Here is a 27,458-nt window from a genome sequence, read left to right as displayed (position 1 = left end):
CCATTTATCAGCCCAGCGTTAAATTTCAATTACGCAATTTCGTTATTTATGTTCCACTATAGTGACTCAACATGGCTGCCAACTTGCCTAAATTTGTTGCAAAAACAATTTCTCTTCTAAATTTAGAAAGGAAAGCTGAAATAGAAGAGACAAGGTCTCTCCAAGAAAATATTAGTCCGAAGGAACTTCAGAAGAGAGGAGTTTGCTTGCTAAAGCTTCGTATTAGAGGCCGAAAAACTGGATTGTATGGAAGATGTCTTTTGACTTTTGAACTAAACAAGCCAGGTTCTGACGGAAAACTTCCTTCACATTCCTTTACTCCAGGTAGTCTTCTTATGATTTTCAAGATAATGAGAAATTTGACTATATAAATAATACCCTTGCACTTTATTACTGAAACTAGAAAAAAGTGTATACATAGTTTAAATATTATGGCAACTACACAATCTCTTCCTCAAGCAAATTCCCTCCAACATTTGTGCACATCAAAGAAATAAAGCATTTGATGTGTATTTTATAGGGGATATAGTTGGGCTTGGTTGGTTAAGTGGAGATATCAAAGACATTGCCTCTGGAATTGTCAGCCGTGTCACAGAAACAGCTGTCACAGTGGCATTTGAAGAAACAGCTGACAGCTTGACATTTGATGATGATGGGCCATTTAAACTAGTAAAACTTGCAAATGATGTTACTCATAAAAGGATCAAAAGGTTTGTTATTATGGGAATTAACATTTTCTATGCACATACCATCAATTTCATTTTCAGTAAATGCATACCTGCCAACTCTCACACTTTAGGCAGGGGTCTTATGTGTGTAGATCAAAACCTTCGATCTCATGCCAGTTCATTCCAACAGACTAATTTCTCCTCCTTGGGAAAAAAATGAGCTATTGCAGGCTTAACTTGTGATTTTTTAAAAATATGCAAGGAAAAACAATCAGAACCAACGCAAAAGAGAAGAGTCCATGCGAACGATCATACTCTCCCTGAAATCTCCAATTTTATTAGGAAAGTACTGAAACTGAGAAATTCAGAAAACCTCAGAACATCTTTGGATATGATTGGGTTCTCTACGTAAATTTCTGGCACTCTCAGTATAAAAATGGCATGCCTTTGACTCCAAAAATGTTGGCAGGTATATAAAACAATAGGTTGAACCAACCTCTAAGTCCTATCATAAGTTGATGGAATATGCTTTTCCAGGTGACCCTAGTCCTGAATAGGGTTATTGTTGACAGTGATTGACATTTCAACAACCTGCATGGTTGGTTGTCTTTGTTACACTTTGTTACTATTACATGCATTTGTATGAAGGGTCCAAATTTAGCTGAGTCGTTAATGCCTAACAACTAGACTGAGTAAGAACTTTTTTACAAATGTTTCAAGTTCCACCTTAATATACGTTTTTAATAAATTATATTATTTTTGTGTCGTCCATTTCTGCAGTGCTCTTGATGCTTTGACGAAATACAGAGAGGGTCCTGCTGCTCATTTGATTGATGTTCTGTTTGGGAATCTGTCTCCAGGCCCTCCATTACAAATTCGGCCTTTTAACGAAGAGTCACCATGTTCGTTATTTAATCCTGATCTTGATGAGTCACAGAAACAAGCGGTAAAGTTTGCATTGTGTCAGAGGGAGGTAGCTATAGTGCATGGACCACCAGGCACTGGTAAAACTACAACTGTGGTGGAAATAATCATGCAAGCTGTCAAAAAACTTAACATGAAGGTGAGGTTACTTACGTTTAAACATCAAACTTTTGATGTACCAAACATAATCCCCATTTAAAAATTCTTGAAATTAGTAAACCAGCTTTCCAGACATGGAAAAAGTCTCGAAAATGACAATAAGTGTAGATTTTTTTTGGAAAAAAAAAAACAACAACAAGTGCCAAGTGTTTAATAGTTAAGTATCAGTATTATTTTATTCCCTTAGTTATATCTAATTTAATCTCATCTGTAGCCAAAACTTTCAATCACAGAATAATAAGTTTCAGAACTATCTTTTGTCTACATTCAAGGCTGCTGCCTAAGAAAATTTTATGGGAGCCCTTTGGGCTCCAAAAATAAAAATTAGGGAGCCCGAGCCGCATTTCTAGGAGCCCATCAATCAATAAACTTAAATAAGTAAGCAGGTGCTTGAAACTTGATTCATGCATCTCGAAACTCGATTTGTTTGAGTCTCGAATTTCCAGAAAAGTGCATGTTTGTTTACTTTTATCAGCAGAAATTTATTTGCCTAGTGTAGACAAACACACATTTTACGTTTCCATTTCAAAAGGGCAAAATGAGCAGGGAATTCTGTCGTTCGTTCATTGGAAGTAGGCGTACAGGCTATTGCCATAAGAATCATAAGTTGAGGCATCCGTGCAGACTCCTTGTTTAAAAGTGTAGTCGCCTGTGAGCAAATCATAGCAGTGTCTGGCGACCGGACACCCGTTAGGCAGCAGCCTTGACATTGCACTGTGGTTCCTGACTGACTGTTTGCAGTGCATTATGGGAAATTTTGGTTCCCATGATTGTACGGGTTTCAATTGATCAATTAGTTGATAACGTTGAGTCTGGATTATTGTACTAGTTTTGCAAAAAGTCTGGAAAAAAGTCTTGAATTTTGCTTCCAGAAATCCTTACAAACCCTCATGCTATAAAAGTCAACGACCTCCTTGAACCACACCATTTTTCAAGACAATGAAAATGCATCTTTTTGTTGATTTTTTAGGTTCTTGCTTGTGCACCCTCCAATGTTGCTGTTGATAACTTAGTTGAGAAGCTAGTGAAAGGCAAAGTCAAGGTAAACCTTATTCTATTTGTTGTTGCTTGTTCAAGTAACCTCAGTTATTAATATACAGCAAACTCAGGGCTGTGCTCTACCTCTTGGGTGACGAGGAAAATTCTTAGCTTTTTCATAGAAATCCTATGCTGGACACTCTGGATTTCACCAGTTCAGAGCACTGAGCTCCACTTTGAAACGGGACACTTGGTGACATGTTCACCAGTACAGTAGATACCAAGGTCAACCCAAACTCCCCACTAACACAAACTAATAAAATTTATTAGTTTTCCATTAAGTCAAATTTTAGTTAATTCTGACCCACTAATTTAAACTGCCTTCTCTAAAATAAGATCTAGGTGACTCAATCTAGTAGGGCATACCGTAAACTTGCGATTATAGCACCCCTTCCCCCCTCCCCCTATTTATAGGCCCATCTATGCATAAACAACTGGTTATTAGCCCACCTGTATCATGCATTGAAATGAATTTGACTTTTTATGTCGATTTGAAGTTTAAAGAAGCGATCAAATTCAAAAAGTACTTTGATCAGCACTGTTAAGTAGCTTGTTTTGAGACACTTTTTTAGTCTGGTTATAACCCCGCCCCCTTTAATAAGCACTGCTAAAACCCCTTACAAAGTTGTGTAAGCCTAGGTCTCATAATCGGAAGTTTCAGTATTACTGTGCAGTCTTCTTCTTTGGTAGCCCCAGCAGTGTCAAGCTTCTGGGGGCAGTTAGAAGTCAACTTACATACACCAACTTTGGCATGACACTAGCGAGTATGCTGCTCCTGGCAGGTCACTGTTATTTGTTCCCAAGGAGACTTGACCTGATGATGTTGATGATGAAGTCAAAATCCCCCCAATCCCTTATCTCAAATTGTTTTTGTTTCCCTTTAGAGACAATGTTATGTTTTTGACTATTATTATTTCAAAAATTGAATTTTATGTAGGTTGTGAGACTTGGTCACCCTGCTCGTCTGCTCAGTGCCGTTCAAGAGCATTCCCTTGATGCACTGTTGTCTAATTCTGAAGGAACAGCCATTGTGAGAGATGTGAGAAAAGACATCGATGAAACACTGGTAGGGCTAAAGCATATTGTTTCTTTGGCTTTAAATCATGTTGATTGATTACTTGTAAAAGGGGATTGGCATGGTGAGATGAAAGTTAAAAGGATTACTTGCTCAAGGCAGTCATGCCAGCCTATCACATCCCTTACACTTATTACGTGTACTTTATCTTGGAGAAAGCTACCTGCCTGTCAGTCAGCTTCAGGCACGGATCCATATCAGTTTCCACCATTTTATGGAAATTGGTCAGATTTTTCTTAAATATATTTTTAGTCAAAAACGTTAAACTTTCCTAGTTGAAATCTGGAAAATGGTTTGGAGAGTCAGTAAATATCCAGTCTGAATGACTCAGAAACCCAGGAAAGGGGACTTTAGGGCATTCACTTCCAAAACATCTCCCCGGGGAGGATTCCCCCAGAGCTCCCTAGAAGTAGGAAGTCAGTCAGTATTTATTCTAGATCCACGTTTGACTTGTGCTTGAAACCTGCTTTCCTGATGGGTCCTTCCATCAGTGCCAGGCTACTGGACAGCACTTTTGTCGTGCCCTGGATTGAGCTTTGTATGATTGTCCTGTTTGAGTGGCTTTTCACACTCACCAACAGGTTGTAGAACTGACATAGATATCACAAATAACACAAGAGAATTGCAGGAAGGCCAAACTTTAATAGAATAAAGAAGATTGCATTTGAATAAATTTATAGGATTTCTAGAATTTTAGGTGTAGCATATCCAGGAATTGGCTTTTCATCTACCACATCCCAGATCAAATTAAAATTTAAAGATGTTGGCTTTTAAGAAAAGGGAGAAATTGGTGTACGCAAAGAAAATCCTAAAACTAAAAAAACACTCAAACATGTAACCTAATAACAATGACCTTATCCTCTTTCAAATTCTTTTTCACTATTGGTCATATAGATAGGATCTGTCTCTTCTCTTTTTAGAGTTCTTTACTCTTTCAAGATGTATAATTACATTCTTCTCTTTGTCTCTACTTGATAATGCGGTAATGTTTATATAAGTAAGTAACAAGCATGTAATTTTATAAATTTCTCTTATTATAGCTGTACCTGAATTTGTGGCCTTTCTGTCCTTTGTTCATTAGATAAAGGTTAGAAAGACACGAAATCCCTCAGAGAAGAAACATCTGAAACAGGAAATAAAGACACTTCGAGAAGAGCTAAGACAAAGAGAAGACAAGGCCATCGCAGAAATTCTCACGAGAGCTGATGTTGTCTTAGCAACCAATACAAGTGCATCAGCAGATGGTCCCCTTAAACTTGTTAAAGCAGAACATTTTGATTTGGTTGTTATTGACGAGGCTGCACAGTCTTTGGAAGCTGGCTGCTGGATACCTTTACTGCGGGTCCCAAGGTACAAGTACCTTTTTGGCTACAATAAGACTGTGAGCACACATAAGTGACAAACACCAAAGCTGAGAAAAACAAGAGTGGAAGCCCGAACAAAGAAAAAATGTTTTCCTCTCTCTTCCCCAATCTCTCCTGCCTTTTATCATTAATATTATTACATTATAATATTATCATCATATTCATTTATCATTTTTTTATCATTTTTTCTCCTCGTGCGTGCCATGAGGAAATATGGACAACTGCTCGTGGTCTGGGTTACACTGGCATGCTTGTGAAAAAACCTTAGGGGCCCTTAACACAAGTGATTTTATGGCCCCACTTGTACTTTGCAGACGTCCTTTTAGCTCTTCTCAAAGACAACTATTAAGAATGCAATGCTGTATGATGTACATGCTGGAACTTTTTCTAATGTTGGGGAAGGGGGGGAGAGGCTGCAAATACACCTAAAGAATGACACCATCCCTTTAAACCATGTTTAAGAGGGATCCCCATAGGTTTCCCAGTGGTTATTACCGGCTAATCCTGAACCCCAATATACTTTCTAAAATGGCCTCTTTCGAGGTTCCAGATTCTCTCATCTTAACCGGAACCAGTGCCTTAAAAAAGAGGACACGGTAAAAAATAGTCTAATGAAATGGATGTTATCGACATTTGAGATAATTTAGCTGACTTTCGTTACCATGTTGGTTCTTTTGAACAACATTTCCCGAATTCCTTGTCACAAAATCTCCAAATCCTGCATCCCATTCATAATGACAATCCTGAGTACATGAATCACTTCCCTTTTCTGCCAAAATCGTGAATCCCAATCTTCTAAAAAGACAAATCCTACATCCCAAAGTATTGGGCACCAACTTTTAATTTTGGAGGCGGTGGGGGGGGGGGGGGGGAGGGGGGTGGCGTTTGTTCTCTTCTTCAGGTTTGTTTTTTTGAAGGGAGGGGTTGGCTGTACACAAAGGCTAGGTTTGACATGAACCTTTATTCTCGCCAGGTGTGTTCTTGCTGGAGATCACCTTCAATTACCGCCCACAATAATATCTGTAGAGGCAGCCAAACAAGGCTTGGAAGTCACTCTGATGGAAAGACTCACAAAGCTGCTGGGAGATTCTGCTGTACGTATGTTGACAACTCAATACAGGTGAGTAAAACAGGAAAGTACATATCATCAATTTGGATCATTATACGTGTCTGGGCAAATGCTGTTTAGTACGGTGGGGACCATCTCATTATCCTGAAGTGGAATCATTATGATGACGATGATGACATCATAGCCTTTTGTTTTTATCTCATGAGTAAAATACGCTGGATTATCATTATTATGGTGGTGGAGAAGTGAACACAATAAAAATATGGTGGAGATGGAGAAGGGAAAACAATACAAATTTGGTGGTGATGGTGTTGGTGGTGGTGGAGGGAAAATAGAAATGTGGTGGCGGTGGTGGAGGAAGAAAAACAATGTTAACATAGAGAAGCAAAAAAGGTAGGAAGGAAAATGGGTAATTGTTTTTTTGGTGCTAGAAAGGGCTAGTTTGCGTTCATTCTCAATACTATGCTCAATTTGCGTGCCAAGAATCAGTGAACGGGAACTTTATCAATTGTTGAACAATGAAAGTAGTTTCTAGTCACCCAATCGAAAACCAAGACATTCATCGACCTTAAAATAACTAGAAAACCTGTCAACCCATATAAATAATAGTACAGTCGACTCCCAGTAACTCGAACCCTCTGTAACTCGAACCTCCCGCTAACTGGAGGCAATTTTCATTTCCCTTCAGAGCATTTTCTATATAACTTCTATATACCTTTACCCTCGAAAGTCGATCTCCCGATAACTCGAACTTTTTTCTGTTTCCCTTGAAGGTTCGAATTATTCGGAGTCGTCTGTAGAACATGATAAAGGGGTTAAAACCAGTCAAAGCTAGATGAGTCTGTTGTATAAAAATAAGGGAATACGAAAAGGAAAGATAGTGAGAATCCACCGCATTTCATTCATGAGATAACGAAAAACGGCTTCGGCATCATCGGTGTTAAACTAACAAGATTCCGCTTCAAAAAAGGCCTAACCTGTCCCTACTATACTACTCCAGCGGTATATACCCAGAGGCCTCCCCCCGCCTGTACTGTAAGTAACCCCTCCCCCTCCCCCTCGAGATAAGAGGGATTATAATTATAAGCTCCTACCACAGATAGCAGGGATATTAGCTGCTTAACCTCACATCTGCATCAAAAAACAACCTGAAAGGAGTTGTTCACATTGTTATATTGAAGTCATTCTTTTGAAAAGTCAGCTGCCTTGCCACTACACTTCAATTACGACCCTCCTAAAATGATGTTTCTTACTCAACGCAGAATGAATGCAGCGATTATGAACTGGTCATCAGAGAAACTCTACGAGGGTCGACTACAAGCACACAGCTCGGTTGAATCTCATCTTTTAAAGGATCTTCCTGGAGTACAGGAAACGGACGTGACCTCACTTCCGCTGTTGTTAATTGACACCACCGGATGTGACGTCAGAGAGAAAGAAGTAGAAGACGAAGTCTCCAAAGGAAATGAAGGTGAAGTTGACATCGTCGGCACGCATGTCATGTCGCTTATGGCCGCTGGTGTTAAGCCAAGTGATATAGCTGTTATCGCACCTTACAATCTTCAGGCAAGTATTATCACATTTATTCCACGTGTTAGATGTGTCGTTATATTAATTTCGTTTTATGCAAAAATTCGATAATCTTTCAGAAACAGAGCAAAACATGACCGGTTTCGTACCAAATTGTAAATTAATTTACAGAACGGTTAAAAAATCCTACTTTTCAGGTGATTTGGACCATACATACTTCTTTGTTACCGTACATGAAGGCATTCCACCATTCCCTTCTGAGTTCTCCCTTTTATCCAACGCCAACTCATGCCTGGCGCTTCGTACCTGCCAAATACTATGCAAGATAGACCAGTGAAATTTGACTATGACTAGCTTAGTTGTTGTTGTTTTTATTGAAGACAAAAACCCTTTAAACATTATAAGGGCTCGAAATAAACTTGAATTCCAGCTTGAATTTCATCAGACTTTTTTCGAACCATGTTAATCTACAATTTTTTGAAAGAATATTGTCAACGAAATTTTACATCAATAAGGTTATGTACATAAGAAACTTTATGACAAATCGTATTGCGATAATACCCTATCTATGTTATAAAACACCTGTTATCAGTCGCCTAACATGCAATACGAACAGCTTTCTTGTTTATTATGGTCAGATATAGTTAAGTGCAGGAGTCAATTTATTAAACTATTAAATCTATTATAAGTGTAATGTACAATTTTAAATTACACTTGTAAAGTTTGTATGAAATTGACCCCAGGGTACAGTCCTTTCTTCCCTGCACCGGAGTAATCACCTGCAGGGTGTCTTTTGTCCAGGTTGAGTTGCTTCGGCTCCGCCTCTCGTCCCAGTACCCAACGCTTGAGATCAAGTCTGTTGACGGATTTCAAGGAAGAGAAAAAGAAGCTGTTGTGATTTCACTTGTGCGCTCAAACAGTAAAGGTAATGCACGCGCGTGCCGCATACAACAGGAGTTACAGCAGAAGAACATATCAGCTAAGACGTTTTTTTAACGCGGGATAACTAAGCCTGGGACAACATTCTTACTTGAACGTGATTCGAATCCATGAACTTGCAATAATAGAGAGTTTAAGCTTCGCGTGTAAGGCAAACGGCAAACGTCAGATTCAAGTTGAGAATGTCTTAAAATAGAAAATAAGCAGATAAAAACTGCTCAAAACCTGAATTCTTATGGATGGGAATTTGCGTGAAACTACTAATTTATGTGTAGAAATAATGAACAGTAAACGGAAAGTAAATGAGAAACTTGGTCACGTAATACAAATTTGCGTTTGCCAATTGACGTCACGCGTAACACGTGACCAAACCCTAAGAAATAACGTCTGCGTGCAAGGATACTGGGATAATGGTGCAATACCATCTGGGAGTAAGACATCATGTCGTTTCAAATCCCCTTCAAGCCTGAATTTTTTCCCGGACTTACAGGCGAATCTTCGCTGACGTCATTGCTGCATATTTCCTCATTAGCTTACGACTTAACTCATAGAAGCCGTGGCCGTGTACATATACACGAACTAAATTCAAAACTTGAAAGAGCATATTGACTTATCTTTGCAGGCAATATTAAAGGAAATATCAGCTATCAAAAGCTGCGAAATTGCTGGGTGGCAAAAAAGTCTACGAGCCATACATTGTTTCTAAAATTTCGAGTTTTTAAAAGAGAATTCCTCCGAAACGATTCGGTATTTAGGGCTCAAATTTCCAAAGATAACTGAAATTGTTCTGCTCTTTCAATATTCAGGGATTTCGTTTTATTAGCTTCATCAGATGATGATTAGCATTTGTTGATGAGGCACAAAGTGTAAACAAAGATTCGCCTGTTCGTGGGGATTTAAAGGGCGGCTTTAGCATGTTTTTGTTACGAAGAGAGTCTCTCTTGTTACTACTAAACTCGTGTGCTCATACTGTAGAGGATGTTGGTACTGTTTGTTTGTTTGTTTTTTGTTTCGAATGCTTAAACTAATAACTAATTTTCCAGCTTTCTCTGTTTATTTTGAAAGGCGAAGTTGGTTTTCTAGCCGAACACAGACGAATTAACGTAGCCATTACTCGAGCCCGACGCCATCTTGCTGTTATTGCTGATTCTGAGACTGTAAGTAACGACGACTTCTTGAAATCTTTAATGGAGTACATGGCCAGCCAAGGAGAGGTGCGATCTGCGCATGAATATATCCACGACTCTTTTCCAACAGTTGACGCTTCGTCTTGCCATTATGAACACCACGAGGTGTTTATAAAAGGAAAAAGTAAAGATTACAAGAACAAGAAAGAATTAAAAGCTAAGAATGGAAAGTCCAAAGATCGAGTCCCCTTGAAGGCCTCAGTTAATTATGAAGCCGAGTCAGGCGTAGTGTGCAATGGAAATGCCGAGGAGCGCGATCAGTCTCTTTCATCTCATGCAAGCGTTACTTCAACCCAATCTTCACCTTCTGTAGAATTCAAGAGCAGTGACGATTACCGACAGCTTCCTGGACCATCGTCTTGTGATACTACCGTGACTGCCAAGTACAGTCGTGAAACTTTAGAGAAAGAAATTGTGAATTTTACGCAGGATAAGTCGAAAAATGAATTCTCGTTTCCCAAGACTTTAAACTCGCAACAGAGATTTGACGTGCACAGCATTGCAGAAGAGTTAGGGCTCGATCATGAAAGCATAGGAGAAGGAAAAGGGAGATACATTGTTGTAAGGAAACCGCCCAAGTCGGCTTCGAAAGGTGGGTTGACTTGTTGCATAATAAATGTTTTCTTTACCAACTGATGGGGATTGCTACTTTGGCATAATTTATTTATATCCAGCATTAGTATTTACCAAATCTCTGGATCGCGATTTTCGCACGTTTGGATTTGCTCCCGTAATTCGGAATATCCTTGGCTATTCACTGTTTTGGGACAGGAGTCAATATGGGGTCCTGTTTCACGAAAGTTTTAGAAGACCACTTTTTTGCAACTAATGAAGCAGCTGTACCAAAAAATACCAAGATAGCGACGAAATTTGACTTGTTGATGCTTACCGGTAGGAAGACAATTATTTTCTCTCTAAATCTGCTACAAAATTAAACAATTAAAATTAAAACAATTAAAACCTTTTTACCAGAAGTATAGTTTCATTTTTTCCAACATATTTGGTAAACACGTAAACAACTATCCCCTCAGGGTCGGTGCATAGTACCAGATACAAACCTCGACACTTTGCGTATATCCATTACTATTCACCTCTCTTTGAGCGGATAGTTTAATATTATTTGCAGAATTTACTTTTGTTATTTAGGGCAGTCTCTTAAACACATGAACCATCGCTACGCAGAGCAAACAATTTTCTACTCCTTGGGGTCAGATTTCCTTACATACAGAAAGAAAGGTGTTGGTAGATTTGGCATGATTTAAGTGACAAAACATGAATAAAATGAGCCCCCTCCACCTCCCGCCGCCTCACAATCCACACCCCACTTCGCAAAGTACCCCTCGAAAGAAGGTATTGGAGTCATCACCCAGGGGATATGTCCTGGATTGAGATTGCAAAAATTACAAATATTGCAGGAAATTACATACAATGGACGGATAAATACAAACAGTTTCATGGAGGACCCTCAACGATCCCCCAGTGGAATTACGAATGTCACATTCGTAACTGAACTTATTAGTTCTAAGCAGGGCGGATAAAGGTAGGGCGGTGAAACGAGCGCGTCCGAGCAAAAAGGTGTGATGCAGTGGACTGGGACTCTGCTTAGAAATGTCGCTTGTTTTCGACTTCGGTCAGGGCTTGCGATGTGGTTTGTACATGAAACACTGTCGCTGAATTATGGCAACTTGATTTGTTTTCTTGCACTTCTTCCTCGTTACTTTGTGCTGGTACGCTGTCTCCGAGAGGCAAATGTTGCTATTTTTTGCGGGAGGTTTAGTTGAATTGGAGTAGACAAACATCTCTTTCAAAGGGTTTCTTTTATTACTTCCATGACTCTACCACTGAATTATATTTTCGTTCTGCTACTCGCCAATGTCGATGTTATTCCAAAACAAAAACAGCTAAGTACTGTCTAAAACACGAAGGAAAATGTCATCCATGTCATCCATGGCAAAACTAAAAGACAGCAGATCGTGTTTCATAACTAGATGACGTGTATTTTGCTGAATGCGTGCAGCTCGTGCAAGGTGAAATTATGCTAATTTCAATCACCATCATCCTTCTTTTTAATTTTGAAAAAAACATCTCATACGTCTTTCTTTTTCTTCGAAACTTCAAAATTAGTTTCCCCTCAGTTTTCACTGTTTACCTTGTTTTGTTTTAGTGAGAAAAACGGAGGAAAAACCTTACAACTAACCTCAATAAATTTTGTTTACATGCGGTTGCCGGATTTGCAACGCATTGCGCGAATCGCCATGGCGCGTTGCACCCGAGAAGCAAAGTTTGAAGAAGTACAACGCCACTATATCAATATATATCAATCTAATTTTTTGTTATGTTATACAAAATTTATCCCTCTTTAACATATGTAAAAATTGAGGTTAAGAAGTGTTAAGCTTTTGCAAACGAAACGGCCAAAGACGATTAGGTGATATTTAGTGGAAGGAGGAGGTATTCAACACTTTCGAATTAAACTCAAATTTTGGCATTATACGACCAACAAGTTTAACTTATAGACGTACAGACACAAACATATGAAACTGTTTATTGATAATATTATGAAACGAATTTATCTATTTAACATTGTACCCTGAAATTACAAAAAGAAAATAGGATTTCCGGTTCGCAAAAAGAAAAATTTCGCCGGCCTTCAAGCGCACCGGAAGCGCGGAAAGAGCGCTCGTGCCAGTCCTACTCCGCATCACACATTAAATGAAGAGCGGAGCGCTCGTTTCACCGCCCAACCTTTATCCGCCCTGGTTCTAAGTTCTTTAAGGGGTTGATTCATTGTTTAAGCGCAGTTTATTGGAAAAAATGTCTTAGGAACGTTTCTCTATTATCTTCTACTTTCGCATTTACAGACGAAAATGATGACAATGGTTTAGTCAGCACTTGTCCTTTGTGCAAGAAGCAAGTTCCAAGTTGTAACCTTCAGCTTCATTCGCTTCGCTGTGAGCAACAACTCAGGTCACAAGTCAGGGAGGCGAACGAAACAAAACATAAAGAACATTCTCCAGGAAGAAAAACCCCCAAACCGGTGAAAACCGGTGTAAAAACTAAACTTCCTCCTGCCAAACAACACGAGGAGGATCTTGACAAGCTGTTGGCTTCTTTTACGAAGCTAGACACGCAGTGCGCTTATGAAACTTGTAAACAGAGCATAAGAACGTTAGGACAGATGTGTAAATGTTGTGAAAGGATTTACTGTTTGTCTCATCATATTCCCGAGGTTCACGGTTGTGGTGAGGCGGCTAAAATTCGCGCCAAGCAACTTTCCAGCCAACCAAAGAGTGCTAAACCAAAAGCATCAGACGCCTCGCGCAGAGCGCAGTTGCATCGAAAGCTGGACAAAAGACTTGATGACATGTCGGAACAGAGAAGAGCAAAAAAGAAAGGAGGGGACGGCAAAAAGTAGATTGGTGTTTTACTCTCGGCCGATTGCTGAATCAAAATTCAAGAAAACAAATAGTCCTTTCTAATGTTAAACATGATAAAAAAGAAATAATTTCGTTGCTGTCAGTTTGTTTGGGTGATTTTTTTGGTTCGTATTTGTTATACAGCCGCGCGAAGTCAAACGAAATAAAGTTCGAGAAGGGGACGTGGGCAGAGAGAAAAATCCCTAACCCCTCTCCCATCGTTTTCTGGTTGGACCTCGATTCAGCTTTCGCGCGGCTCTATCTTTTACTTTACGAAACACAAAAGAAAAAACAACCCTCCCCACCCCCTTGGAAAAAAAAAACCGCCAGCTACGCAGGCTAGATTAATTGACTGGGGACTAGCAGTGACGTATGTATTAGCCGTTCTAGGAGAAGGCCATTGAAAAGTTGTTATGTGAAGTCATTATATTGACCAATGGAAAAAACTTTCAAAATTCTTCCCAAATCTTTTTGTAAGAAATAAACAGTACTATGCAAAACTAATGCCCAAGAGGTTTCATGTGAATGGTAACACTATAGGATTTCGTCACGCAGAGATTTCGGAGTTAGAGTGACAAATGATCTCGCACTAACTTCGTCTAGGAGAGTATGGGTTAAGATAAGATCCTAGATTTTTCTGGGGACTTCAAAACTCAGTTGAAAATTATTAAATTCATTGGCCATGAAAAATCTCTACCTAATTCTTAAAAAAGTCCTGGGTGAGTTTAAGGTCCTGTTTACACGGAGGTGGGGAACGCTAGGTAAGTGAGGTAACCCGCTTAGGTGAGGAAACCCGCCTGACCATATAATCTCTCATTTTAATTTGACCATGTTTACATGATAGGTGGGGTAAATTGCCGAGACGGGTCGCCCGGTGTGCGAGACCGGGGAACCTTCTCAGCCGGGGTCAAGTTTTGCAAAGGTGGGGTAACCCGCCTAGCCGGGATTGGATTCATGTTACATCAAACTCGTGCGAAATGCTTTTGGCGGAGGCTTTTTTTTATTAAAAGACTTGACAGTGACAAGAATTCCCCTAGCCACAGCTGCACTGACAGATTGCAATAAGAGCAGCAAGTGAGCGTAGAAAAGCAAAAACTGCCAAAACGTCGTTTGCCAGTCATTTTTTTTTTGTTTACATGCTTGGCGAATGTTTACTAACCTTGAGAAAGTGCACAACGGGATGACAGGGCTCTAAGATTGCACGCAAACGCGGGTTACTTTTTTTACCCCATCTGAGGGGGTTACATTACCTCGGGTCCCCCATTTCCGTGTAAACAGGCCCTAAATGTGGCATAGAGTGAGGTAGGAATTATTCAGGTTGGCTAATTAACTTACTTTTTTATTAGAAGCAGGCTGTTCAAGTTTTCGGTCCTGAAACGTACATTAGAGAGTTTAGCTCACGTATAGGACAAACGGCAAACGTCTGATAGAAGTTGAGAATTTCTCAGAACAGAAAATGAGCAGATAAAAATAGCTCAAAACGATTCTTATAGATAAAAAATTGCGTAAAACTTCTTATTTATGTGCAGAAATAATGAACAGTAAACGACAATTAATTGGTCTCGTGGTAAAAACTCGCGTTTGCCGTTTGACGTGTACGTGACACTTAACTCTCTATTTTCATTTTTGTACCTCGGAATCGAAAATCCTGGACCGGATATTCTCTCCGTGTAGTTCTAACTGGCTTCTTCCCTCGATCGGTTTAAAACAGCTTAACCAAGTCTTGTGTTGCATAATTTAAACATAGAGTCTCTTTTCTGAGTCTAAATGGCATCCTATGACCAAGAAACGTAAAGCGTACCTCCGCATCGGCCTCGGCCCCTGCCGGTTGGCACCCCTCAGGGGCGGCGGCTTTGGGGGCTAAGGGTGGCAACCGTCAGGAGAGGCGCCGCAAGGGGTCTTCCCTTCTGCCTTTGTGTGTTTTGAGCTTTGTCGTGATCCTTCCCGTTTTTTCCATGACCCCTACAGTCAAAACTACCAGGAACGGCCTAGGTATTAGGCATACCGCGCTCCACTACCTGAACGCCTTGAGGAACACTCTATGTTTTGCGCATTGATATATCCAGAAACTTCCTGCGCGATCAAACGTTCGATGCGTTTTTTAATTTGTGTTTTTTTGGTTTTATTACCACAATTGCGAGTACGGGGAACTTTTAGGCGCGCGAGAAAAGTGTGACTTTTCGCGCAGGCCGCCAAAATGTTTACTCGTGGGATACCACTCGAAAACATTGCATAACTTCTGAATAACTAGCATACATGTACATCATAGGACTCTTACAGGAAATATCAAGAAGACCTGCTTGAGCAAGTTCAGAGAAGAGCAGCTCGCTTCGATCAGACCGATCCATGACCAGTACTTATTCAACTGAATAGCTCAGTCTAAAAGTAGTTTATTTCTATTTTTCTTCATCCCATAATTGTGATTTGAGATAGGTCTCCTGACCTCGAGCTGTAACATCAGGCTGGGGATGATCCAACATTCAACACCAGACCCTTCTCTTAACCGGTCTCTCCAACCCTTCAAGTATATTCTGCACTAAGTATTATGAAACGCGTGAAAAAGCTCATTTTTTTCTCTAAATTAACCCGGTTAATTCGAACACCGGTTAATACGGATAGTATGCCATGTCTCGTCAGTCTCATCGCCGCTGAGAGACGTTTCGCGAGGAGAAATTTCCCTTAGCGGCGATTACAAAGAGAAATGTCTGCCGTTCGCAGGCTACGTATTCACGGCGTTTCACAGTACAGCATATGTCCTAGAACGATCATTGACTTTAAAAAGATTCCCGTTGAGAAGATGACGTTGGATCTAGGTTGTTTCAAGTCGGCTCTGATCCGAACGGTCTCCACAAAACCGTTTATTTTGACCTCGTTTTTTCTTTCCTGGTTAGCTCTGTATCCAGTTATTTTATCATCATCATCATCATCATCATCATCATTTTTATTATTAATATTATTACTATTATTATTATTATTGAACCTCAATTATTTTAATTCCAACTGTTCTGATTAGGATTTTGCACAGCATGCAAATGTGGTTGTACTATTTACTATTGGTTGTATTGTATTTTTCAATTTCCGGTCGAGTTATTATTGCCATCCGAGAGAAGCCTGAACAAGTCCCCTCTACCCACCCCTAGTGTATACACGTGACAGTCTCTTGACAGAAGGAAAAACATGGCGACATACGAACAAGAAGACACTGTTCGGGTTCGAACCCTCGTAAGCAGTTTAACAATGGATGTTCTTGAAAAACTTGGAATGAAGCTCAATCCAAGACATCCTATGAAAGATTTCAGGTATTTGGCAGGCAAAATGAACTATAACTACGAAATGGTAAGAAATTTCGCGCTACAGAGAAATCCCACAGTTGCTCTACTGCATGACTGGTTCATGTCCCATACGAAGAACGGTGAAGCCAAAACTGTGAGTCACTTGATTGAGCTGCTTAAAAATATGAAACGAGACGATGTTGTTGAAATTCTTCAACCCTTGGAATTTACAGGTAAATGTCTCGGTTGTCTTGAGTTTGTTTAGATGTTGTAAATTCTTTGTAATTGAATATGCCTAACGTTAGCTGTTTAATATTTATTGTGATTTGTGCGTGATCTCTTGAAAACTACAGTAGAACTTTCTGTCGTGGCATATTTTTCATTTTCTCTAGTTGCTTTGTCATTAATCTTTTGGTTAACTATTTCAGATTTGAAAAATGTGTGGTTAGTTGTCAGTCTCGGCGGAAACCAATGCGTGCAAATGCAAACAAAACGAATTACGAGGAAATTGTTTTCTTGCGTGTATCAAGCGGTGGAATGTGTAGTCTAAAGGGGATATTGATCACCGATAGGCCTAATATTTTGCGCGCTTTCACAAATATTTGGAACAAATTTATAAAAGTACGCTTAACACTTAGACTTATTCGTTTTAATTAATGACAGAGTGTAAACTAGTGCGTGGGGCACTAAAACACCGAATCCGGAATTATGGAAACGGAAACGGAAACGGAAACGGAATACGGAATCTATGAAAGAAGGTTCCAAGGGATCGATTTTGGAAAAAAGTATATTAGCAATGACAATAAAAATGAATGAATAAATTTAATACCCGGGAAGACTGCGGTATGACTAGAGGAGTCAATTTTGGTAAAAAGACTCGTCATACCCCTTCCAGCAGTGAATGCAAATTTCTCATAGGAAAGCAAAGCGAGGAGAAAAACTATAGCTGAGAAGAAGTCACTGACAATAACTAATTCCTTTATAAAGAGGTAAGTTATGTGGAGACAGACTTTGTTTAAATAAACTGAAGCATTGTTTATGTAATTGAAAGGCATCGTCGTCAAGTTGGGTGTCTTTTCTTGGTTGTCTTCAACAGTGTTCAGTTTTGTTTATCAAGACAACTTACTCAAGAGAACCATAGCATTGTGGAGTCCAAAGAGAAGAGAGAATTGTGCATGCATTTGCTTGATTCCGCAACTGATTACACAAAAAATAATGCACCATGTTTAATAAGCCTCTTCAATGTAAAATATGCACACCGTTTCCATGATTCCATTTCCGGATTCCGGATTCCGTGCTTTATTGCTGTCGAAACTAGTACAGTGTAACATGACTATAAAAAATCATGTCACTTCCAAAACATAGGCACGTTAAACGTGCATGAGCTATTTTGAATGCTTCAGTGTAACTTTACTGCTTCAGTGTAACCTTACCAAGAGTGATGAATCTACCTTTTTCGTCCTAAATGTAGACTGGGTTTTTGTGCAAAATTGAGTATTGCCGTACATAAACGAAAACGCGAAACGCTCAGCTGCGTCGATCCACATGCTATATGTTCACTTTCCTCTGTCTTTCCCTGTTACATTTGGTGCAAGTTAAACAAATTGTTTAAGTAAAATTTATGTCTACTCACCAAACGTTGATTGGAAGGACAACTCTAAGGTTTCCTCGGAGTGTCTTAAGCTAAAAAGGGACTCATTGAATTCGAGTAGTTATGAAATACCAGGATTTTTATCATTGTGGTATATGGTTGCATCATCACAATTCACGAGGTTTTCACGTGCGATTCTACCCAGTGAAACAGTGTTTAACTCCGACAACTTATTTCTTCACGTTTTAAAAGCTATTGCTTCTTAAAAGACAAGAGCCTTTTTTGAGGCATTGGTTACAAAACGAAACAGGTCTTCATACGTACGTTCAAGTTACTATTATTATTGTGAAAAGCCAATCTGCGTGAGATGTACAGTCACACAACTGGCAAGTGAAAGTGTTGGACTTTGCCCCTTTCGTACATGAGGGAATTCGAGTTATCACACAGTAATCGAGTAAACAGAATTATAAAAATAACTCATGCACACAATTTGCACGTGAAGATGTTGGTCTTTGGCCCTTTTACAATTCGTACTTTAAAAAAACGCAAATTGTTTACTACAAAATTTTCTCAAATGATTTTAAGAAATCACCTCGGCTTTACAACATCTGCAATTAAATTATGCTTCATGTAACGTCGAGATTGATAGCCTAACATTTATTAACTTCCAAGAAAATTAGCAAACTGCCGAAATATATTTCTGCTCATATCATGTTACTCCACTCAATAAAGCAGTATCTAATTATTGTGTCAACTAGCTTCTTCCAATTTTATTTACGCATCTTTACTAAATAAAATAAGTTTCAATAACTATAATGCTTAGTATGCAGGAAGGATGTATATTTCTACAGCTTGTTTACAGGATTAACAATACTCAGTACAGCTTTAAACAAGTAAGCTGCCTTTCAAACTTCTAAAACCACATTTTATAGGCCGCATACTTTCGAGTTAAAGTCCATATCTAAATATCAATTATTGCTTCACTGGAAGAGCTTTGAAAATATATGATCTTTTATACTCCACCTTGAAGCAGGTGAAACACAACTCATAAATACGTGCGTGGTACCATTCGCGATAGCCGAATTCGGTCAGAAATGTCTTGAAGTAGCATCCACACTAAAATATGAACCCTTAAACAGCTGCATCACTGTACACAGCGTTTGAATCATGAAGATATTTAATATAATGTTTCCAAACACCTGTAGCCATGATAAAAGACGAAAAAATTGTGAAGAATCAAGATGGCAGTCTTAAAGTGCCCTTGTTCGACCTTTAGCAATATCATTTTTAAGTAGATACCAAGATCTCATTGGTTCCTAAACATCAACTCATAGTACCTTCAACCTTATTGGCTCTTGCAACAAACATCCGAACATACAAAGTTATAAAGATACAAAGCCACAAAGATACATACGCTCACACCACTGACATATGAGCTATTTTTTCAAAATAGCTCAAAAAATGAAAGGGGGGAAACAACTTGTTGTTCTGTTTGAGTTTGTTACTCACATGTGATCATGTCCTCTCTATATATATACCCCTATATTTGGACTGAAAGACACGCAGTAAGCGCGAATGCAAATTATAAGGGGTGTATAACTGTGCATAAGTACTTAGAGGGTTTGCCAGACAAGCAAGTTTTCACAATACTCACAATACTTTGATTGGAAATGATTTATCAGACACAAAATCTCTTTGGGGGAATAAAAGATTCAGTCCAAAAACAAGCAAGTTTCCATAAGGGAGTGAGTGAATCAATCTAGCTTATCAGCGGAACCATGGACAATAATTAAAGAAATTCACCGACAATTAAATTTCTTTTCAGAGATACCCCTCTTTAAAGCTTGTATGAAACAAAGTAATTGTCTTAAATGCCTTTTTAGTTTAAACTAAGGCTAATAAAATGAACTGTATGTAAAAGGTGCAAGTAGAGAAATACGGAAAAATTTACCTCTTCTTACTTTTTTTTCTTGTAGTTATAAACATTGTCTCGAAACGAAGGGTGTATTTTTACAGATGGCTTTGATGATCTGAAGGGATGTAACCAAAAACGTCTTTTCCATGCAATTTGAAATCTTAGGACTTGATATATTTTGCTTTAGACTACCTTTTTGAGCAAAGAATCTTTTTGGACAATTCAGAGTTCTTATTGGTTGGTCTGAAATTAATTGATCCTTAAGTTCCAGTAATTAACTTAATATTGTTCCCAATCTTAATTTAATTCTTTTCAATGCAACTGCTTAAAATTTTGTTGTCTATCACAGAAATTCCTCAGAATCGTCCTGTGAACAACCTAAGCAACCCACATGTGCCTTATGACCTGTCTACTGCATTTTATGGTCCACCTGGACAAAGAAATATATTTGGAGACTATTCCAAAGGAGGTTCGTTTCCATTTAAACAAGACATTTGTCTAATATTTGTCATAGCTGACTACCAAGTGCTTGCCAATTAGGAGAGTGGCACCTTGTGTCAGTTATCAATTACTGGATGAGGCTGAGTATGATTTTCAATAGGACAATTGCACGATGACGATATTTAATTGACTACAACTACCAGAATTCATTTCGGTTTTGCTTTGTTCTTTAAATTTGTCAATCCCGCTGCAGATTAAAGAACAATAGCCTTAATTTGCCCAAGAAAACAACAAACCCAAGGATTCTGGTAGTAATTGTAGTAAAATGTCATCATCCTGCAATTGTCGTATTGTCACCACCAGGGCTGATAGCAGCCTCTGAGTGAGATATATAGTAGAATGGTTCTATATCTGATTTTTTTTTTTTTTTTTATTTCAATATTTATCCAGGGGCATCCAATTTAGCAGAGCTATTTTAAATGGAGCCCTGACAAAACACAAAAACAAGGACATTAAAACATTAAAATTAGACAATTAATTAAGTTAAGACAACATGTAACGCAGGTGTTATTGTTTAAAGTGGCGCTTTAGCTTGATTTTGAATTCACTGAGGGTCTCTACTTGTCTAATGATTCTTGGTAGGGTTCTCAGGTGAAGAGTGTGATGTAAAAGGAGAAAGAAAGAGGCTCCACATCTGGATAAAAAAAAAGTCATAGGCTACCAAATGTTAGCGGGAGAAATCTGCGTAGTAAACAGAGAATTCTCCAATCTCCAATGCCCAATGAACACCTTGTAACTGACTAGAATACGCCTAGGCTTTTTGTGGTATTGCAACCAGGTTAAGCTTCATTTACCTGTGACTCAGACCTGCTTAAGTTTAATTTATTTGCATCTAATACAAAGCATATGTTTAAGTAATACAGTAAGTTGCTGTTAATCATTGCCTTTGATTCTTTATCTATGAAAGTATTAATTGCCTAATCCATTGCTGTTGATATGCTTTAGAATTGGTCCATGTTACAGTGCTTTATAATCCATCCTCCCCTTCTAAACTTAGTATGCTTCAAAATACAGACCACTCAAACTGTTTACAATAGTAAGAAGGATATCTTGAGAGTAGCAGACAGCTTTTAGGTCTAAATGTTTGTGGTTGTTACTCAATTTACAAACCTAAAGTAGTAAGTAGGTGGCAAAAATTCCACTGGAAGCAGCAACATTGCCAGCTCCAGCCCATTTTGACTGAGCTAAAATAATGAAGAGGATTTCAGTTATTCCATCGTTAATGTTTTTTTGTACCACTCCATGGTATTGCTTGAATGTGAACTGATTTTTGTATTTATTTGATCAGATTTAAAAGAAACGCGTCCTCCTCAAGAAAATGAGTATCTCCACTGTAACAACTTATCTGGGAGTAGACTGTACAATAACTATGAAGGGGATGAAAGTAAGTGTGCAGTAACTTAAGTTTGTAAATGCAATGTGGAACCTCATTAATACAGTCACCAATGGGTCAGAAAATTTGCCCATATTAACTGGGTGGCGGTATTACTGGGGCAAGGTCAAATTTCATGACTTGAGGGCCGTAATGACAAATACACCATACATCACATTCACACTTCTTAAACAACTGTTCTATTTATTAAAAAATATTATATTATAAGATCGGCTACTAAACCACCCAAAATATGCATTTTTAGTCTAAAAACAATACAAAAAGACTGGCTCAGCTAACTACATGTACGTCAATCAAATTGACATGTCACCGGCATTTAATTTTCTAAACTTTGTACAAGTGGCCATATTAATGGGATGAAATTATAAAAGATTCTACTGAGATGATTATTTTAAAATGCGGCTGTTGTACAGTTTTTTTATTAGAAAATGTATGGCCATTTTGCTGGGTCAACAAAAGTGGCCATTATGACAAGGTGATCTTATTACCAAGGTGGCCATATGTTGAAAAATGTACTCACAGACTACAGAGCATGAGAAAAGCACTATCCTATACCCTGTATTTGTAGTAGACATGAAATGCCATAAGCTGCCATTAACGAAGAGTAAAAGTATTGTTATTGTAAAAACGTAGTTATACATAACTCCTTGGCTCATTGCTTTTATTTGCTAAGGGTATTGGCGAGAGGTTACATTCAATACTCAGCAGAATATGTTTTATGATTTGGGATCACCACTGGCAGCAGAGCCAAGGCCACAAGGTATGTACTATAAATGTTATTGACTGCTGCACGGAACTGTATTTTTGTAGAAGTTTAATTTTAATTTTGCAGACTAGTTACTACGTAAGGAGATTGAAGGGGGATAAAAGGATCCTATGGAGTAAGGTGCCAGGGATATGAAGGGGTCATTTCAAAGGGAAGAGAGGAGTATAGGAAAGATGCAGAGAAATAAAATGACAGCTAACACTGGAGGAATGGTTTGCTAAATAATTTATTATTACTTCATGAAAGTTTTTCTTGTAATTTTTTTTTCTTTTGCAGTTCGACATCCAGCAACTGTTCTCCAAAATGGTAGGGACAATAATTCGTTAGAAGAACAAATTGTGGCCTTTTTCAAGTTGCCATGACAAAATTAATCAAGGAACTTTATTTAAAAAAGACAAAGAACTGTCAGTTGGAGGCTCATTTTCAAGGTGCCTTCTTGAACGATTTAAACAAGAGATAAATAATATATGTACAGAGAATCATTATAACTATTAAAAGTATTAAAACTCAACTATTGACGGTACTTATCTTTAATCTTTTCAAAGGTTAAAGGCAAGTACCATCAATAGTCTCTTAAGCGACCGCCTTGGGAATCTATAATAGTGGTTGCATCCATTTACAAGAATAGGCTCTGCTGTAGGACTCGGGGAGGTCTGATAAACTTCTTGTTAGTGGTTACTTACAAAAGCCTTAAGCTGAAAGATAATGGTGTGTAATTACCTACATACATTTCAGCTAAATTAATATTAATAGTTTCTAATTTATTAATCATAACATTCAAAGTTAACTAGTGGTCATGTAATGTATTATGTATGATCAAGTGTTGACTGAGTGGTTCCTTACGAGAACTTAAAAGCAAAGGAAAAACAGTGGTCATTAAGATTCTAGTCCTTAGAAAATTGTTGACTTTATTTGGTCTGTGAAACTGTAAAATTTAATTTCACAGGCTCATCTCAAGGTGAAGTGAGTTACAGTGAGCTACAGACTATGCAGCGGCCGCCGCCCAATACTATCCCACAAAGCCCACCAGGTATCAAAATCACAGCTTTGGAATGAACATTTTTGCTTCTCTCTTTTGGAATATTCAGTAATAAGTTACTTATCACCTGTACTGATGTCTTTTTGTGCATAACTTGTTTAACTTATTATTTCATGATATCTTTGTCCATAGGATCTCATTATGGTGACGTAAATGTGGAATTGCCACCTGTTTACAGGCAGCACAATTTTAATCCTCCGGGTCCATCACGGCTTCCTCCAAGCCCACCACGGCCTGGTAAGTGAATCCAAAGTTGCAAATAACAGTTAGAGAGTGTGCAACTAAGATATGCTCCATATTCAATGAACTCTTACCTGTGGTCAGGCATAATGCATGACCAAAATAGATAAAATACCAAAGACAAACATTTTCAAGCTAAAGATTTATAGAAGGTGACCAGAGGAGCCTGCCATCCTAATCTCCAAGCTGCTAGCTTTCATTTGGGCTTCAACTAAGAATGAATGGAATTCAGGGGACACAAGAAATTAAAAATCACTTTCACAGGTTGCATGATGTTTGCATGTTTTCAATAATCAAACATGACAACAACAACAACAACAACAACAACCAACCAACCACGTTATTTTGCCAACTTAAAACATTGACAAGAACAGCATAAATTAAAATAGGTCAGGCAAAAAAACTACTCAGAATAGCAAAGAAGAACTAAACGACCTGAGTAGTTACAACAATTAAATTACATTTTATATGGTTGCAACACACAAAAGATAGGGGAAGAATGTCATAAATTTAGGAGAGAAAAAAAATGATAAAAAATAAATTAATTAATAAAAAATATTAATTTAATTAAGATAAAATAGAACAACATAAAAGGAAAAAGCAAACAAACAAAAACAAAAAATGGTACCAGAGAATCATAAAGTTTACATTAATAAGGGTATAAGTTATTCAATACTGTCCAGCATCCACAGTAAGTTGATAAAATATCTGTTTTCATTGTTTGCTTGAATAGATTCAGAGAACTACTTTTTAAATTTTTATCCAGATTATTCCAAACAAATATAAGTGAAAAGAAGTTGTCAAAAGCCTTAGGTAGTAGATTGTGATGGAATTGAAACAAAAAACGGCAGTATGAATAGTCACAAGATCCATGAGCTTGATTAAACCTAGCTGTGAAGACAGTGGGCTAGAATGAGGTCTTTAAGATTATAGTCCTTAGAAAATTGGTGACTTTATTTGGTCTGTGAAACTGTAAATTTTATTTCACAGGCTCATCTCAAGGTGAAAGTAGTTACAGTGAGCTACAGACTATGCAGCGGCCGCCAAATACTATCCCACAAAGCCCACCAGGTATCAAAATCACAGCTTTGGAATGAACATTTTTTCTTCTCTCTTTTGGAATATTCAGTAATAAGTTACTTATCACCTGTACTGATGTTTTTTTGTGTGTAACTTTTTTAACATATTATTTCATTATATCTTTGTCCCTAGGATCTCATTATGGTGACGTGAATGTAGAATTGCCACCTGTTTACAGGCAGCACAATTTTATTCATCCGGGCCCATTGCGGCTTCCTCCAAGCCCACCACGGCCTGGTAAGTGAATCCAAAGTTGCAAATAACAGTTAGACAGTGTGCATCTAAGATATGCTCTATATTCAATGAAGTCCCACCTGAAGTCAGGCATAATGACTAAACGGATAAAATACCAAAGATTTATATCATTTAAAGCTAAAGATTTGTGGAAGGTGACCAGAGGAGCCTGCCATCCTAATCTCCAAGTTGCTTATATGCATGCCCACCATGTATGTAGTTAGCATTCATTTGGGCTTCAACTAAGAATGAATGAAATTCAGGGGACGCAATCTGATCATGCGCATTTGGACCTTCTATCATTTGTAATCTGATCACATGCATTCAATATATAGCACAGCATTGGAGCAAGATCAATTGACCCCTTGCAATTCTCTCCCTGCGTGTGGATCGAAAGTAAATACAAGAAGGAATATACTATTTGCATATCGTCCTGTTACAGAGAAACATATTCATGGGGATTGTTAGAAGGGCTTTAAATGCAATATCGGACAGGAAAAATGAAACTTAATTTCCTTTGTGAGATTTAAAGAACAGAAATTACTATTAAAATGGAATTTAAGCGACCAAAACTAACCCTGTGACATTTTGTAAGGGTAGAATGACAATAATTTTTGGAATTTCCGGTTAGATCAGATTAGCAAGGCAAGCTAGTACTGTCATATGCTATATCTTTGGTGGCAGAGGGATGAGGGAAGGGGTAGCCTGTGTACAGACCCCTCCCCCCTCTCCTCAGGAAAAACCTGAGGGAAGGTGGAGGGTCTGTACACAGACTAGGGAAGGGAGTGAGTTGTGGAAATGTCCCAGTTAAAAATAATGACAATCGCTTCTTGCTTGAACAGAGTTATTCTCTATCCCGTTTCACAGCCGCCCAATGAACCCTCACTATGGGGGTCTTGTTAGTTCTGACCTGATCAATATAATAAGTTGACTTTGATGCCAGCATAGTACTATACCCATGCTTAGACGATGTAAGTAAAAGGAAGTTGTCAAAAGCGTTAGGTAGTAGATTGTGATGGAATTGAAACACAAAAAGGGGGCAGTATGAATAGTCACAAGATCCATGAGCTTGATTAAACCTAGCTGTGAAAGCAGTGGGCTAGAATGAGCATCACGATTAGAATATGTAATTATTTGCACTGCCTTTTTCTGTAAAACTACAACAGCGTTTAGAGTTGTAGCATAAGTATCACCCCAGACAATAATTAAGCTATAAGTTAGGAAAGAAAGATGGTTTTCCCATATCAAATAACAGTGACGTTTTGAAATTTTTCTTCGTAGTCATTGTATATTTGTGTGGTTTTTGATTCTGCAGTGGTCTCAGACAAGGTTGCTTTGGTCATTGGAAATCAAAATTATGAATGTCAAATGTTGCAAGGACTTGCTTATCCTGAAAAAGATGCTTATGATGTGGCTTTTGCTCTTCAAAGACTTGAATTTAAGGTTGGTAGGGAGGGAGTCATCACAAAAGTAGATTTCAGAGATCCTCTTTTTTCTAATGGACAGAAAGTAATCTTCAGTAACTAAGAAATTTAATTCACTAATACTTGTGGTATTTTCATTATTCCTCACATGAAAGCATGTTTGTGGTTTAGAAAGTTCATGTTAAATTTCTATGCCATACAGCCTGTTGACATCAACCATAAGAGCAAACACTGCAAAGCAAATTTTTACGGGTCCAAAGTAGAAGAGCTAAGAGAGAGTGACCCTAGATCGTGGTGGGAGAAGGTGCTAAGACTCAGTGGAGCAAAATCATCCTGCTCTAGTCACCTGCTTGCCCAAATGCATGTTGATGAACTTGAGAACGTATCTACACAGAAAATAGCTGATGCGATTAACAGCACTCTGTTGGAACCCTTAGAAGAGTAATGGCTTCTTAATGACCATGCCCCTGAGAATTTATGCCATTGCCATTATTTGAGTTTGCATGCTGCTGATGTCAATAAAATATTGAAAATTTGACCCAGTTTGCTCATTCACACAGCAAATTATCACCTATGTTGTTCTCTTTGTTGATTGAGTCACCACAGGCTACCCAAGACTCATGCAAATGCATGC

At 38.3% G+C, this 27,458-nt stretch overlaps 2 protein-coding genes across 3 annotated transcripts in view; both read left to right on the top strand.

Annotated features, from left to right (window-relative positions):
* The first annotated feature begins 71 nt into the window (after positions 1-71).
* Positions 72-14,210, top strand: LOC140928613 (DNA-binding protein SMUBP-2-like). Its single transcript, XM_073378389.1, has 11 exons — positions 72-324; positions 521-710; positions 1,449-1,731; positions 2,722-2,793; positions 3,727-3,855; positions 4,946-5,214; positions 6,202-6,348; positions 7,560-7,863; positions 8,629-8,752; positions 9,832-10,545; positions 12,815-14,210. Exons 1-11 carry the CDS (start codon positions 72-74, stop codon positions 13,366-13,368), a joined length of 3,039 nt encoding a protein of 1,012 aa, XP_073234490.1. The 3' UTR covers positions 13,369-14,210.
* Positions 14,211-16,533: 2,323 nt separating this feature from the next.
* LOC140928597 (uncharacterized) overlaps positions 16,534-27,458 on the top strand; it is a 63,929-nt gene continuing 53,004 nt past the window's right edge. For both annotated transcript variants that reach the window (XM_073378370.1, XM_073378369.1), the window contains exons 1-10: positions 16,534-16,874; positions 20,497-20,616; positions 21,937-22,032; positions 22,715-22,801; positions 23,084-23,113; positions 23,754-23,837; positions 23,979-24,083; positions 25,077-25,157; positions 25,299-25,403; positions 26,716-26,843. In XM_073378370.1, the coding sequence (XP_073234471.1) occupies positions 16,547-16,874; positions 20,497-20,616; positions 21,937-22,032; positions 22,715-22,801; positions 23,084-23,113; positions 23,754-23,837; positions 23,979-24,083; positions 25,077-25,157; positions 25,299-25,403; positions 26,716-26,843 (1,164 nt within the window). In that variant the 5' untranslated portion in view covers positions 16,534-16,546. The remainder of the gene's footprint in view (positions 16,875-20,496; positions 20,617-21,936; positions 22,033-22,714; positions 22,802-23,083; positions 23,114-23,753; positions 23,838-23,978; positions 24,084-25,076; positions 25,158-25,298; positions 25,404-26,715; positions 26,844-27,458) is intronic.

Source organism: Porites lutea, chromosome 2 (assembly GCF_958299795.1).
Source record: "Porites lutea chromosome 2, jaPorLute2.1, whole genome shotgun sequence".
In the NCBI taxonomy this organism is placed as follows: domain Eukaryota; kingdom Metazoa; phylum Cnidaria; class Anthozoa; order Scleractinia; family Poritidae; genus Porites; species Porites lutea.
The sequence above is the reverse complement of the archived record's forward strand: the minus strand, read 5'-3'. Positions and strand labels throughout refer to the sequence as shown.

What these genes read in the sequence shown, in the direction of transcription:
- LOC140928613 (XM_073378389.1), top strand. Translation starts at nt 72, where the DNA reads ATGGCTGCCAACTTGCCTAAATTTGTTGCAAAAACAATTTCTCTTCTA. An exon ending in ATGTTGACAACTCAATACAG is followed by an intron (nt 6,349 to 7,559) that starts GTGAGTAAAACA and finishes TACTCAACGCAG; the next exon opens with AATGAATGCAGCGATTATGA. An exon ending in TCGCACCTTACAATCTTCAG is followed by an intron (nt 7,864 to 8,628) that starts GCAAGTATTATC and finishes TCTTTTGTCCAG; the next exon opens with GTTGAGTTGCTTCGGCTCCG.